This window comes from Saimiri boliviensis, chromosome 14, assembly GCF_048565385.1.
Source record: "Saimiri boliviensis isolate mSaiBol1 chromosome 14, mSaiBol1.pri, whole genome shotgun sequence".
Taxonomy (NCBI): Eukaryota; Metazoa; Chordata; class Mammalia; order Primates; family Cebidae; genus Saimiri; species Saimiri boliviensis.
This window is the reverse complement of record NC_133462.1, coordinates 46138941-46152405: the sequence shown is the minus strand read 5'-3', so window position 1 is coordinate 46152405 and position 13465 is coordinate 46138941. Positions and strand designations below refer to the sequence as shown.

At 56.0% G+C, this 13465-nt stretch overlaps 1 protein-coding gene across 5 annotated transcripts in view; it reads right to left on the bottom strand.

The window, feature by feature from the left end:
- The window catches only part of MIER2 (MIER family member 2), a 39663-nt gene extending 27672 nt beyond the window's left edge, over nt 1–11991 (bottom strand). Inside the window, exons 1-3 of one of the 5 annotated variants that reach the window (XM_074384906.1) lie at nt 11932–11991; nt 2922–3012; nt 1259–1401 (exon numbers count right to left, since the gene is read on the bottom strand). In XM_074384906.1, the coding sequence (XP_074241007.1) occupies nt 1259–1401; nt 2922–3012; nt 11932–11940 (243 nt within the window). In that variant the 5' untranslated portion in view covers nt 11941–11991. Of the gene's footprint in view, nt 1–1258; nt 1402–2921; nt 3013–5789; nt 5894–10975; nt 11444–11931 lie in introns of those variants that run through there. The other 4 variants (XM_074384907.1, XM_074384905.1, XM_074384909.1 and 1 more) reach the window with 4 other exon arrangements.
- Between the last annotated feature and the right edge of the window lie 1474 nt (nt 11992–13465).

The following is a 13465-nucleotide window of genomic DNA, read 5'->3' as shown; positions in this document are numbered from 1 at the left end:
ACTGCAACCTCCGCCTCCCAGGTTCAAACAATTCTCCTGCCTCAGCCTCCCAAGGAGCTGGGATTTCAGGCACGCGCCACCATGCTTCGCCAATTTTTTTTGGCATTTTTAGTAGAGAAGGAGTTTCGCCGTGTTGGTCACACTGGTCTTGGAACTCCTGACCTCATGATCCTCCCGCCTTGGCCTCCCAAAGTACTGGAATTACAGACATGAGCCACCACACCCAGCCTATTCATGTCATTTTAAAATGAGTTAGCAGATAAATATTCCTACATGTCAATTTTAGCTTTTAATGTAGTCAAAAGCAATAGATAAAACACATTAACAAAACTCCTTAAAACTCTCGTAATTTTTTTTTCTGAGACAGGGTCTCACTCTGTCAACCCAGGCTGCAGTGCAATGGTGCCATCTCAGCTCACTGCAACCTCCGCCTGCCAGGTTCAAGTGATTCTCCTGCCTCAGCCCACTGAATAGCTGGAACTATCGGCGTGTGCCACACGCCCAGCTAATTTTTGCATTTTTAGTAGCAGTGGGGTTTTATCATGTTCGCCAGGCTGGTCTCGAATTCCTGACCTTAGGTGATCTGCCCACCTCAGCCTCCCAAAGTGCTGGGATCACAGGTGTGAGCCACCGCGCCCGGCCAAAACTCTCAATAATTTTTTTCCCCAGTCTACACTGCCTCGGAACGCTCAATAATTTTTAAGAGTACAAATTGGGCCGGGTGCGTTCGCTCAAGCCTGTAATCCCAGCACTTTGGGAGGCCGAGGTGGGTGGATCACGAGGTCAAGAGATCAAGACCATCCTGGTCAACATGGTGAAACCCCGTCTCTACTAAAATACAAAAAAAAATTAGCTGGGCATGGTGGCGCGTGCCTGTAATCCCAGCTACTCAGGAGGCTGAGGCAGGAGAATTGCCTGAACCCAGGAGGCGGAGGTTGCGGTGAGCCGAGATCGCGCCATTGCACTCCAGCCTGGGTAACAAAAGCGAAACTCCGTCTCAAAAAAAAAGAATACAAATTGGGTTCTGAGACCAGAGGGTTTGAGAGCAGCTGGCTTAATACCCGGCCACCGTGCTGCTCAGAGAGCCCCATGAAAGACCCGGTCACCACTGAATTCAGCCCCTAGGATGGTGCCTGGCACTTTGCAGAGAGATGCACAGTTTAGCACTTGCCAACATGAATCCGAAGGCACAGAAACTGTGAGGCTGACCCCAGACGGCTCCACCCAACAAGGGGACGGGATCACCTCAGCCAAGTACCTGGGAGATGAAGTCCTTCTCTAGCTCCTCCTTGGGCTTGTCTGAGCACCTCGAAGGCTCCTCGCACTCCCCCTCAACACTGTAGTTCTGTGACAGGATCTCCGCGAGGTTGAACTGATGGTCTCCAGAGCCCATGGACACCGCTGGGGAGAAGACGGCAGAGCAGGTGAGCGCATTGCCCGCCTGTCCCAAGCACCCTGCAGAGACTGGGGATGCCTGGGGCAGGTGAAACCCTATGGGTGAGGCCCTCTGCAACGCAGGGCCAGCCTCCCATGTGGGTCCCCGCTGGGACACCCCACAACTCAAGCACCCCACAAGAGCTTGTGAGCTGCACACGCTAATTCCAAGGGTTTTTTTTTTTTAAGGGGGTGGTGTCTTCCTGAACAGGGAAGTCTGTGAGGATTTGGAGAGCGCGGACTAGAAGGAGACAGACACCCATCTCGTTAGGGTGGGCAGAGCAGCAGGACTCATCGGAGCTGAGTGCACGCCGGGCTCCACGGCTCCTGAAACGGGTGATGTTGAACCCTCACCTGCGTGGGTCAGCACAGCATCAAGGACCCCGCAGGGGCAGTGCGGTGGGACCTGGACAACGCCAGCCCCTCACGCTCCGCCTGCAAGGCCACCTGAAGCCGCCGTGCGACACACACGGCCCAACAGACCGCGGCTGTCATCAGACCCAGGGTTTCCCTGAAAGAACTGGGGTGTGTCATCATTTCTCTCCACGTTTAGTCTCCAATTAGTCAAACTTTAAAACAAACAAAAGGAAATAGCCAGGGTTCAATCAATCCAGACAGGGAGCAGTATAGCCCAAGCCTGGGGGGCCCAAGGGCCGGGGGTCCAGGGCAGGAAGCCTCTAGGAGGGCAGCCACAGAGCCTTCGTGGCTGGACACACAGGGGCGCACCACGCACAGAACAGGCAGCTGTGGGATGTGGAAGACCCCTGGTGGCAGGCGCCTCACTAGAGTGAGGGAATGACCCGGAGCTGCCTGGGTGCACCTGGACCCTCAGTGACCACTGGACCCTCAGTGACCACGGCATCCCTGGAGGAGCCACGTAGGGAAAACAGGGACAGCAATGCCTTCTTTGGAGACTGGGATGTGGACGAGTTTTAAGTGAAGACATGCAGCCCTACACCTGGCCCACAGGAGCGCAGTAAGGGGAAGAAGGAGGAGTCACCGAGACACTTGCCCACCCACACTCTGCCCTGTGGGCCCAGCACAGGTGGCCAGCAGGCGGCCTGGGACCTCGAAGCCCCTCGGACAAGCAGCATTGGCGCAGGGAGGTGCAGGGAACCAGGGTCTGCCTGCCTCCCCTGCTCCACTGTCTCCAGCCTGCATCCCTCAGCAAGCCCCCACCCCAGCACCCCGGCAAGATGAGGTGGCCCTCAGCTGGGTGCAGGCCTGTGCCGGGGTCCTCTGCTGGGGGTCCGGGTTCTGAGGACGGTTTCAGGTGGCTTGGGCTCCCTGCCTCTGCTAGACAACAGGAAGACGGGAGTCCTGATCATGCTCCCCACAGCTCCATCTGGGCGGGTGGGAGCTGGAACACCCTGGACTCTGGAAGCCAGTGTGCTGGTCACGGCTCAGCCAGGCCCGGCGGGCATTCTGTCTCTCACAGCCACAAAGGCCTTGGCAGACCCAGGTGCGGGGAGGAGGGAGGAAGGTACCTGCGGTTGTCTGCAAGCCAGGCTCCCCGGGGCACAGGCTGTGTGCAAGGCAGGAGACCACACGAGGGCTCTGCCTCCCCAGCGAGGAGGCCTGCGGAGGAAGAGAAGCAGGGTTAGCTTGGCCAGTCCAAGTCCTGCTGCTGGACATCACAGGGTGGCAGCCAAGAGCAAGCACTGGTCAGAGCCCGTTCGGCGAGCAGCAAAGGGCTTTGTCTCCGCCTATGAGGGCTGAAGGGCACTGGGCGCAGCACATGTGTGGGCCACCACTGGTGCCGCCTCCCACCTCCCACCCAGGATCGCTTGCAGGGTGAAGGCTGCCTCGCCCCAGGCAGGACATGCATTGTGTGACACTGAAAACCGCCCACAAACAGGCCTCTGTCCTGACCCATGCTGCAACCGGACGAAGCTCAAGAACAGCATGCACTGGGGAGGGAAGCCAGACACCAACGGCCACGGCGGAGGGTCCACTGACACAGAACGTTCAGAAATCAATCCACAGACAGAAAGGGGCTCGTGGGGGCCAGGAGCCAGGGAAAGGGATGGTGGGAGAGTGACTGCTAAGGGGGATGACAGAATGTTTTCAATTAGAGTCAAAAGCTGCGTGACCGTGGATACACTAAAAGTCAATGAATTATAAACTTTAAAGTAGGTGTATTTTATGTTTTATAAATTACCTCAATTTTTTTTTTTTTATAAAAAGGCCAACAAAACCATAAGTTACCATTATTACAATGTTCAATCTCTCTCTCTTTCTTTTTGAGACAGAGCCTTGCTCTGTCACCTGGGCTGGAGTGCAGTGGCACAATCTCGGCTCACTGCAACCTCTGCCTCCCAGGTTCAAGTGATTCTCCTGCCTCAGCCTCCCGAGTAGCTGGGACTACAGGTGTGCACCACCATGCCTGGGTAATTTCTGTATTTTCAGTAGACACAGGGTTTTACCAAGTTGTCCCAGGCTGGTCTCGAACTGTTGACCTCAAGTGATCGGCCCACCTCGGCCTCCCAAAGTGTTGCGTGAACCGCCGCAGGAACCCGCAACATCGCTCATGGACGTAAACACAAAAACCCTCAACAAAATACTGTCAAACTGAATCCAGCAACGTATAAAGACGATCGTACGCCACAAACAAGTAAGATTTATTGCAGGGATGCAAGGTTGATTCAACACCAAAACTCAGTTACTATAATAAACCACATCAATAAAATAAAAAAACCAAAACATAGGATCATCTCAACACGTCCAATTCAACAAAATCCCTTTCATAATGAAAAACATCCAATCAACTCAGAGCAGAAGGGAACGTCTCAACCTGACAAAGAGCATCTACGGAAAACCATACTCAGCACTGCCCTCAACGGTGAAAGGCTGGATGCACTCTCTAAGCCACCACGCACACAACAACGTTTACTCTCGCCTCTCACGTGCCGCAGAGAGCTGCAGGATGCAGTCAGTGCAAGAACATGAAATAAAAAGAACCGGGCCGGGTGCGGTGGCTCAAGCCTGTAATCCCAGCACTTTGGGAGGCCGAGGTGGGTGGATCACGAGGTCAAGAGATCGAGACCATCCTGGTCAACATGGTGAAACCCCGTCTCTACTAAAATACAAAAAAAAATTAGCTGGGCATGGTGGCGCGTGCCTGTAATCCCAGCTACTCAGGAGGTTGAGGCAGGAGAACTGCCAGAACCCAGGAGGCAGAGGTTGCGGTGAGCCGAGATCACGCCATTGCACTCCAGCCTGGGTAACAAGAGTGAAACTTTGTCTCAAAAAAAAAAAAAAAAAAAAAAAAAGAAAAAGAACTGAGATTGATAAGGAAGCCGGGCACGGCAGCTCAGGCCTGTAATCCCAACACTTTGGGAGGCCGAGGCAGGTGGATCATCTGAGGTCAGGAGTTCAAGACCAGCCTGACCCATATGGTGAAACCCTGTCTCTATTAAAAATACCAAAAAATTAGCTGGGCATTGTGGCATGTGCCTGGTAATCCCAGGTATTCAGGAGGCTGAGGCAGGAGAACTGCTTGAACCAGGGAGACAGAGGTTGTAATAAGCCAAGTCTGTGCCACTGCACTCCAGCCTGGGCAACAGAGCAAGACTCCATTTCAGAAAAAAAATAGGCCAGACACAGTGGCTCATGCCTGCAATCCTAGCACCCTGGGAGACCAAGGCGGGCAGATCATGAGGTCAAGAGATCAAGACCATCCTGACCAACATGGTGAAATCCCATCTCTACTAAAAATACAAAAATCAGCAGGGCACGGTGGCATGCGCCTGTAGTCCCAGCTACTCGGGAGGCTGAGGCAGGAGAAAAGCTTGAATCCAGGAGGCAAAGGTTGGAGTGAGCCAAGATCGCGCCACTGTACTCCAGCCTGGCGAAAGAGCAAGAATCTGACTTAAAAAAAAAAAAAAAAAAAAGACAGACTGGTAAGGAAGAAGTAAAACTATCTCTGTGCTGGTGCTGGTGACTATTCAAACTGAAGTGAATTCAGCAAGGTTGCAGGATACAAAATCAATACATAAAAATCGATTTTATTTCTACGTAAAAGCAACAAACGATACAAAAAGAAAATTAAAAGAACAATTTCGTTTACAATAGCATCGAGAGAAGTATGAAAGATTTACAGTCCTCTGAGTGGACCAAGCTGAAGGAAAGATCTCGGTGAATGAAAAGACATCCCATGTGCATGGCTGAGAAGGCAACATCAAGATGGCGTCACACCCGATGGATTCACAGGCTCAGTGCAAACCCCATCAGAGCCCTAGCTGGCTTGGTTGCAGAAACCCACGAGCCGATTCCAAAAAGCATATGGAAGCTCAAGATACCCAAAACAGCCCAAACAACCTTGAAACAGAATACCTCCTGATTTCAAAACTCACCGCAAAGCCACGGCAATCAAAACAGTGCGGCGCTGCCGTCGGGATAGCACAAAGATCAATGAAATACAACTGAGAACCCAGAAATGAATTCACAGTCAACAGGTGTCAAAGCAGTTCTACAGGGGAATGAACAGTCTTTAACAAACGGTGCCGGGCCAGCTGAATATCCACATGCAACAGAATGAAGCGGAACCCCTATCTCACACCATATGTGAAAATTACCTCAAAATGGATCTTAGGTAGAGGAGCTAAAACCATACAACTTTCAGGAGAAAACACAGGAATAAATATCTGTAAGCTTTTGATTGAATCTGCAGATGTGGGGGAAAAGAAATTGTGACCATGGATTTGAACGGTTTCCTACACAAGACACCAAAACGAAAACTGACAAAAAAACAAAAAAACAAATGGACAAACAACTTCACCAAAATTAAAAACTTCTGTACTTAAGGCCACTATCAAGAAAGTAAAAGGACAACTCAGAACATCAGAGAACACATCTGAAAAATCATCTACGTGGTAAGGAACTTGTTATGAGAACATATAAAGAACTTTTACAACTTGATAAGGAAAAGACAATCCAACCAAGACATGGGCAAAGGATGTGAACAGACATTTCTCCCAAGAGGACGCACAAATGGGCAATGGCACAGGAAGAGATGCTCAGTGCAGCATCAGGGACCCCACTTCCTCCTCAGAGAGCAGCGATGCTCAGACAGACAGACAACCACAAGTGCTGACAGGAACGTGGACACGTCGGAATTCTCCTGCCCCACTGGTGGGAGCGTTAAAATGCTGCAGCCACTCTGGAAAGCGGTCCAGCAATTCCTCCAAAAGGTAAATGGTATTTAACGACACGACCCAGGTTAGGATCCTAATTTCCATCAGCTGACAAACACCAAACAAGGGACTCACGATTGGACAAAAGAAGGAAGCGCTGACATTACAACGTGGATGGACCTTGAAGGCGCCGCGCTCCCGAAAGCAGCCAGACACGAAAGGCCATGTATCATATGACTCGTTTTATTTCTAATGTCCAGGGTAGGCAAATCGTAGAGACAGAAAGTAGATTCCTGGTCGAAAGGGGTTGGTGGGTAGATGTGGGGTTGGGGAGTGACCACTAAGGGGTGTGGGGTTCCTTTAGGGGTGATGAAAATGTTCTAGAATTGACTGATGGTGGCCACACAACTCAGTGGATGCATGAATAACCACTGAACTGCATGGCAAATGAATTATACCTCAGTAAAGCTGCTGCCAAAAAGCGTCGATTAAAATATTTAATGAAGTTTAAACACCTGTTTAGTAAGATTTTCAACACGGATTTCTTCACAGGTCCTCAAGTAAAACCTCAGAGGTGGCATGCTCATTCCCTCCCTAAGAAAAACCAGGCAAGACGCTCATGGAGACAGTGAGCCACCCTAGCTCACATGGCAAGGGCACCACCAGGCTCAGGCCGTCGGCCCGCAGACCCTTCCAGCCCGCCACTCCTGGGGGCACAAGGGTGGCACAGCTGACCCTGGAACAACGCACGGGCTGTGGGTGCCAGCCCGAGACACAGGTAAAAACCCATGCGTCAACTTCCGCCTCCCCAAAACCCCACTGACAGCCTCCTGCTGATCCGAAGCTTTACCGGTAACACACACAGTTGACACACATGTATTTCCTATGTTGCATGATGTACTGTTTTCTTACAAGAAAGGCAACTACAGTAAAGGTGAAGGCAACTGTAAGGAAGAGAAAATACATTTACTACTCAGTGAGTGGAAATGGATCATCCTAAAGGTCTTCATCCTGGTCATCTTCAGGCTGAGGAGGCTGAGGTGGGGGGGAGGGGTTGGCCTTGATGTCTCGGGGTGGCACAGGTGGAAGGAAATCCACGTGTAAGTGACCCACGCAGTTCAAACCCGGACAGTGACATGCCCCATCCAGCTTCAGAAAGTCTAGCTCTGCAGTGGCAAAGGGCAACTAGAAGACGCAGGGAAGGAAGAGCCACAGCGGGCCCCGGCGGGAAGGGGCATGGGGATGGGAGCAGACAGGCGGGCAGAGTGCCTGGCGGCTGCAGGAACACCTCACACCTCCTGCCCTAGGGTCGGTCGGGTCTGGCAGAGACGGCCTCACACCTTTCCAGGAGGCGGCAGGGGGCTACCAACCCATGACCACTCTGCACAGCCACACGCGGCGTGACGCCACAGGGAGAGCACTCTAAGCAACCTCCGAAGTCACCCTCGGCCCTCCCTGCGACCTTCTGGGTAGGGGTCAAGGGGGGCTCTCTGGGCAATGGTTCCCGCCTCAGTCAGGGGTCAGCTTTCCACTCCTGCAAGCAGGAGCCTAGCAAGGGGAGGACAGGCAACGACATCAGATGAGGCCCCAGTCTGGACGGTGAGCCGACACCGGCCCCGCAGGCTGGAGGTCCACACAGAGTGAAATCACATCTAGCCCCAGGAGAGGTGGTCTGTGAGGTCTGAGGAGGATCAACGTGTCATTTAACAGGGGAGCGGAGGCAGAGCAGGGCAAAGAGGGAAGCAGCTGGGGGCAGCAGAAAGAGCTACCAACAGGGAGGCCATGAGCAGCCTGGGAGTCCCAAGTTCACTTCCGCGTGACTCCGAGTTCCTTGAACTTACCATGGAATACAGACTTCACGGACCTTCTTCCCTCCCGCTGCCCTGCCCGGTGTCCAGGACCACGTCTACTCTACCAGCAGATTCCCAGGGGCTGCACTTCCCTCACCAGGAACACTCTGGAGGCTTCCCTCTGAGTTCACTCCCAGGAAAGCCAAAGGCCTCTGTTTTGTCAAAGTGGACGCAGAAAAAGATGGGGAGCAGGCCAAGGGTATTCCAGGCAACAAAAAAGAGAAGGGAGCACAAGCAACACCCTAGAAACAAGGTCCCGAGGACAGCAGGCCACAGACCAGGGCGGCCACCAGGGTCCTCCGGGAACAGAGGCAGCCGCCCGCTCCTTGGCATAAAGACTGCGCCAGAGGCCTGGGTGCAGAGCACAAGACAGCCCTTCCGCGAGGGCAGCTTCCGATTCCTCAGCAGCCCCTAAAGCTGCAGAGTGTGCCAGAAAACAGAAGGGTGTGCCACCCTTCAACACTTAACCCAAAAGCACACGGCGGCAAGTTTCGTCAAGATGGCTGCACCCACACCTCCCATCCCACAAACTCTCCTCCAGGGCGACTGGGACAACCTCCTTCCAAGAGCCATCCTTGACCTTCTCCGCACCCACACCAACTACAGAGCCAGGCCCTTGCTGGACCGCCCTGCACCCACTCCTCCATCTGACCAACGCTCCCAGAGCGCCCACTCGGCTAACCCGAGAAACAAGTTCCACCTGCCTCCACCCACACGGAGCTCCCAGTTTTGGACACATAAACAAGTGGACGCCTATGGGACCGAGAGGAGAAAACAGGGCGCAGAGGCTTCACAAGTGGGGGTCAGGGAAGGACAAGAGGCCTGAGGAGAAGTGGGACCACTCGCTGGCACCCCCCTCCCGAGGGGCAGAGTGCTCCAGCAAACGAAGGAGCCCAGGGCCCTAGAGTGGGGGCGGCTCGGCGGAGACCACCCCACAGGGCTGGGGGTCTCAACAAGAGGAGCACTTTGTCCTGGTGACCACGGAAAATCACAGAGGACTTTAGGCAGGAGCAAGAGACTCTTAGGTTTCTACAAGATTAATCTAGCGTCTCTGAGAACAGCATGCGGCGTTCCCGCCTGCCACTGTGGTGCTTACGATTATTCCCAGATAAAGATACCAGAATAAAGCAGCTAATACTGTCACATGCTATTGAGTTACAAACTGCCATTCTTACGGGTTAAAAACAGTGGAGTGCTGTCAACTCCACAAGGCTCAACTTCCATGCACAAGCCACCATGGCAGGACCTCATCAGACCTCCATGGGCTTCCCATTTCAGAGATGAGGAACAGAAAGTTCTGAGCCGTCCGGCAACCCGCCCAGGCCCACGCAGAACAAGCCTGGTGGTCCAAGGGGCCACATGGCTCCCCACACTCAGCACCCTCATCCTGCTGGTCCCAACCCATCCACGTCTCTGACCAGACACTGCATCCCTGTAGGACAGGCTCTGTCTGCTCCATTCACTCCCGGATCCTCAGGGCTGAGGACAGAGCGAAACTGCCTGAGAAAATCAAATGAAGCTGGCGTGGTAGCTCACGCTGGTAATGGCAGCACTTTGGGAAACCGAGGCAGGTGGCTCACGGGCTCCGGAGTTCAAGACCAGCCTGGCCAACATGGTGAAAGCCCGTCTCTACTAAATATACAAAAATTAGCCAGGTGTGGTGGTGGGCACCTGTAATCCTGGCTACTTAGGAGGCTGAGGCAGAGAATTGCTTGAAGCCAGGAGGCGGAGGTTGCAGTGAGAGGAGATCAAGCCACTGTACTCCAGCCTGGGTGACAAAGCAAGACTCCATCTCAAAAAATAAATAAGATCAAATTCCCTCAACAGGGCACCACCCCAAACTGTAAAACAGTGTTCCCAGGAGCACCCAGACAACGAACCGCTGTGTGCACTTGAGGAGCTCGGCCCAAGGCTGGGCAGACCTGACCGCCACACGCAGCTCTGGGGGAGGCTGGCTTGGGAGTCTGACTTGCGCAGTCCCAGACACACAGCTACCTGTGAGGCCATGTGCTGCCCAAACGCCACCTCACTCCCAGGAGAGATGCCAGGAGCACACACTCATTTGGCCACCACGTCCCTGAAGGGCCACAAGGAGATGTGGAGTTTCTGCCTCTGACCCTGGAGGCCAGCCACCACCCAAGCGGGGACTCAGCCTTCGTAAATATCTCAGGGAGAACTCGCTCTCTGTGAAGGAACTGGCTGGTGAGGCCTGGCCTGGCTGCGACACACCTCCACTGTCTCTGGCACAATCACAGGGCCTGTGGCTGCCCCTTGAGGAGGTCACTAGAGGCAGAGAACGGCCAGTCCTGCTTTCCACAACGCCCACTCGTGTGCTGCCAAGACATAAACACGCAACGCGGCCCCACGGCCAGGCCGCATTTCCCATCCCGGCTTCCCACGAAGGCGGCTGTGCCTGGCTGGGTTGGCACCTCGTCCTCTGAGCCCTGCGGCCCAGAGATAAGGACCAGTTCCTAAATCTGCCTGCCCGTCTCACTTCCGGGCACAGAGAAGTCATGGATTGAGCCCCACTGACTGAGGACCTGGCAGCCGCCGTACCTTCGCCCACATTATCTCACTCCGTGTTCACCGCGACCCTGTCAGGTGAAGGCAAGCCCACACAGGCTCATCCACCGCTCCAGAATCAAAAAAACGCTCCGAAGGCGAAAGTGTCATCATTCTGGTCAGACCGGACCCGAAGCTCTTATCCTAGACGGTCCTGGGTGGGTTTGATCCGACATCACAGTGCAGAACCCCACAGATCCGCAAATCGCAAACATCCCGGACTCCAGAACACGCCGGCCCCGGAGATCTCGGGCGCAGAGTCCGGGGCTCGTGTCCTGGACGAGGGAGGCGGCTCCAGAAGTAACTTCGCTCCGGGGCGAGGCGGGTCCAACTCTGCCGAGATCAGCCCCGAAGCTCCCTAGGCCCCGGAAGACCCACCCACCCCCTGCGCCCAGTCTGCGCCAGGCGGGTCCGCGTCGGGAGTTCAAATCCCGCCCGGGGTCTGAGCTGGCCCCACCGGGGGGACTCGCGGCGGCGGAAGCGCGGGGGGTCCGCCGGGATCCCGACGGGGAGCGCGGGGCGCCCGGCGGCCCCGGCACTCGGCAAAGTTGGCAGACGCGCAAGAAACGGAGGCCTGCGCGCCGCCGCGGGGCCGGGCCGGGAACCGGAGCGGAGTGGGGCCGCGCGCCCACGGGACCCCCGCCCCCGACCCCGCCCCGCGCCCTGCCCTCCCCTCCCCCACCCCTGCCCCCCGCCCGCCCCGCGCCGCCGCGCATGCGCACCGCAGCCCGCGATGTGGCAGCCGGGAGGGGGGGCCGGGCCGGGCCGGGGGCGGCCGCCGACGGAGCCCCGCGCCCCTCAGGCCCCGGACGGGCCAGGCGCCCCGGCCGGCCACGGAGCTCCAGAGCGGTGCTGTCCACCGCCGGGGCCCACGGAGAGGCCCGACCAGGGCGGCGGGGAACGCGGGCGCGCGGGGGCGGGGGGCCGGCTCCCCCGGCCCGCTCACTCACCTCCGCCATGGCCGTGTGTGCGCGGGAGGCGGCGGCCGCTCCGGGATCCCCGGATGCGGGTCCGCGCGCTCATTGGCTACGGCGCCGGGAGGGCGGGGTTGGGGCGGAGCCTGGAGGGGGCGGGGCCTGGAGGGGCGGAGAGCGGGCCGGGCGCGTAGTAGGGGCTCTGGCGCGGGCGCGCAGCCGAGCGTGTCCTCCCGCCGGACGCTGGGCTCGGCCTTGACCGTGACGGAGAACGACGGATTCCACAAAAACGCGAGTTCCTGACGCCACACCTGTGCGGGGGTCACCTGGTTCCATGTGACCTCGCCGATCCCACGGCTGCCCGCTGTTAACACCCCGCGTGGCAGACGGGGAAACTGAGGCCCAGGGCGACGGACCACCCAGAGCGTCAGGGACACAGCCGGAACTGGAGCCCGGGCGGCGTGGTTATGGAACTTTCTGCACTTTTGCATCCGGGATGAGCAAAGGAGCCCCTCGAGGAACGAGTTGGGGAGCTGGCGAGGCGGAGAGCTTCCAGAACCTGCAGCCCGGGCCGGGCCGTCGTCCCAGCGCTTGGGGAGGCCGAGGCGGGGGGTCACCTGAGGTCAGGAGTCCCAGACCAGTCTGACCAATGTGGTCAAACCCCGTCTCTATTTTTTTTAATTTTCAGCCGGAGTTTCGCTCTTGTTACCCAGGCTGGAGTGCAATGGCGCCATCTCGGCTCACCGCAACCTCCGCCTCCTGGGTTCAGCAATTCTCCTGCCTCAGCCTCCTGAGTAGCTGGGATTACAGGCACGCGCCACCAAGCCCAGCTAATTTTTTGTATTTTTAGTAGAGACGGGGTTTCACCATGTTGACCAGGATGGTCTCTATCTCTTGACCTCGTGATCCACCCGCCTCGGCCTCCCAAAGTGCTGGGATTACAGGCGTGAGCCACCGCGCCCGGCCCTCGTCTCTATTTAAAAAAAAAAAAAGTAAAAAGAAACTTCAGTCTGTCGTTGTTCACCGATTCAACATTTCTGGAACACGTGCACGTTCTGATCCTGTGCCAGGCTCCCCAGGGGAGGGTCTGAGGGAGACAGAACTAATGCCTGTCTTCAGGGCGCTTAGAGTGGAGGATGGGAAGGCAAGGACTCACCACACTTTAAATTTGAGACAGATTGAGTGTCTTGAATCTTCAGGGCACACAAAGCCCAGAGAGGGGAGGAAGCAGGGGGGCTGCAATGAGGCAGAGGCCAGGTGGGAGATGTGGGGCCTGGACCAGCATGCAGAGAGACTTGGGAACTGGACAGCACAGGACCCAGTGATGGAGGGAAGCTGGGGAAAGGGGGAAGCATGACCTCCAGATATGTGGCCCGCGCAGAGGAGTGGAGGGCCGTTCCACCTGGGACCCAGAGTGGGGACACGGGGAGAGACTCAATCGCGTTTCCCGGTGATCAGCCAATGAACAGTGAGGACTTGACAGGCACCACACTGGATGCCTGATAACAAAAGCCTCAGTCAGTCCTCTGAGAGTTCACCAACTCGAGACCGAAGAACCACTCTGGAGGGG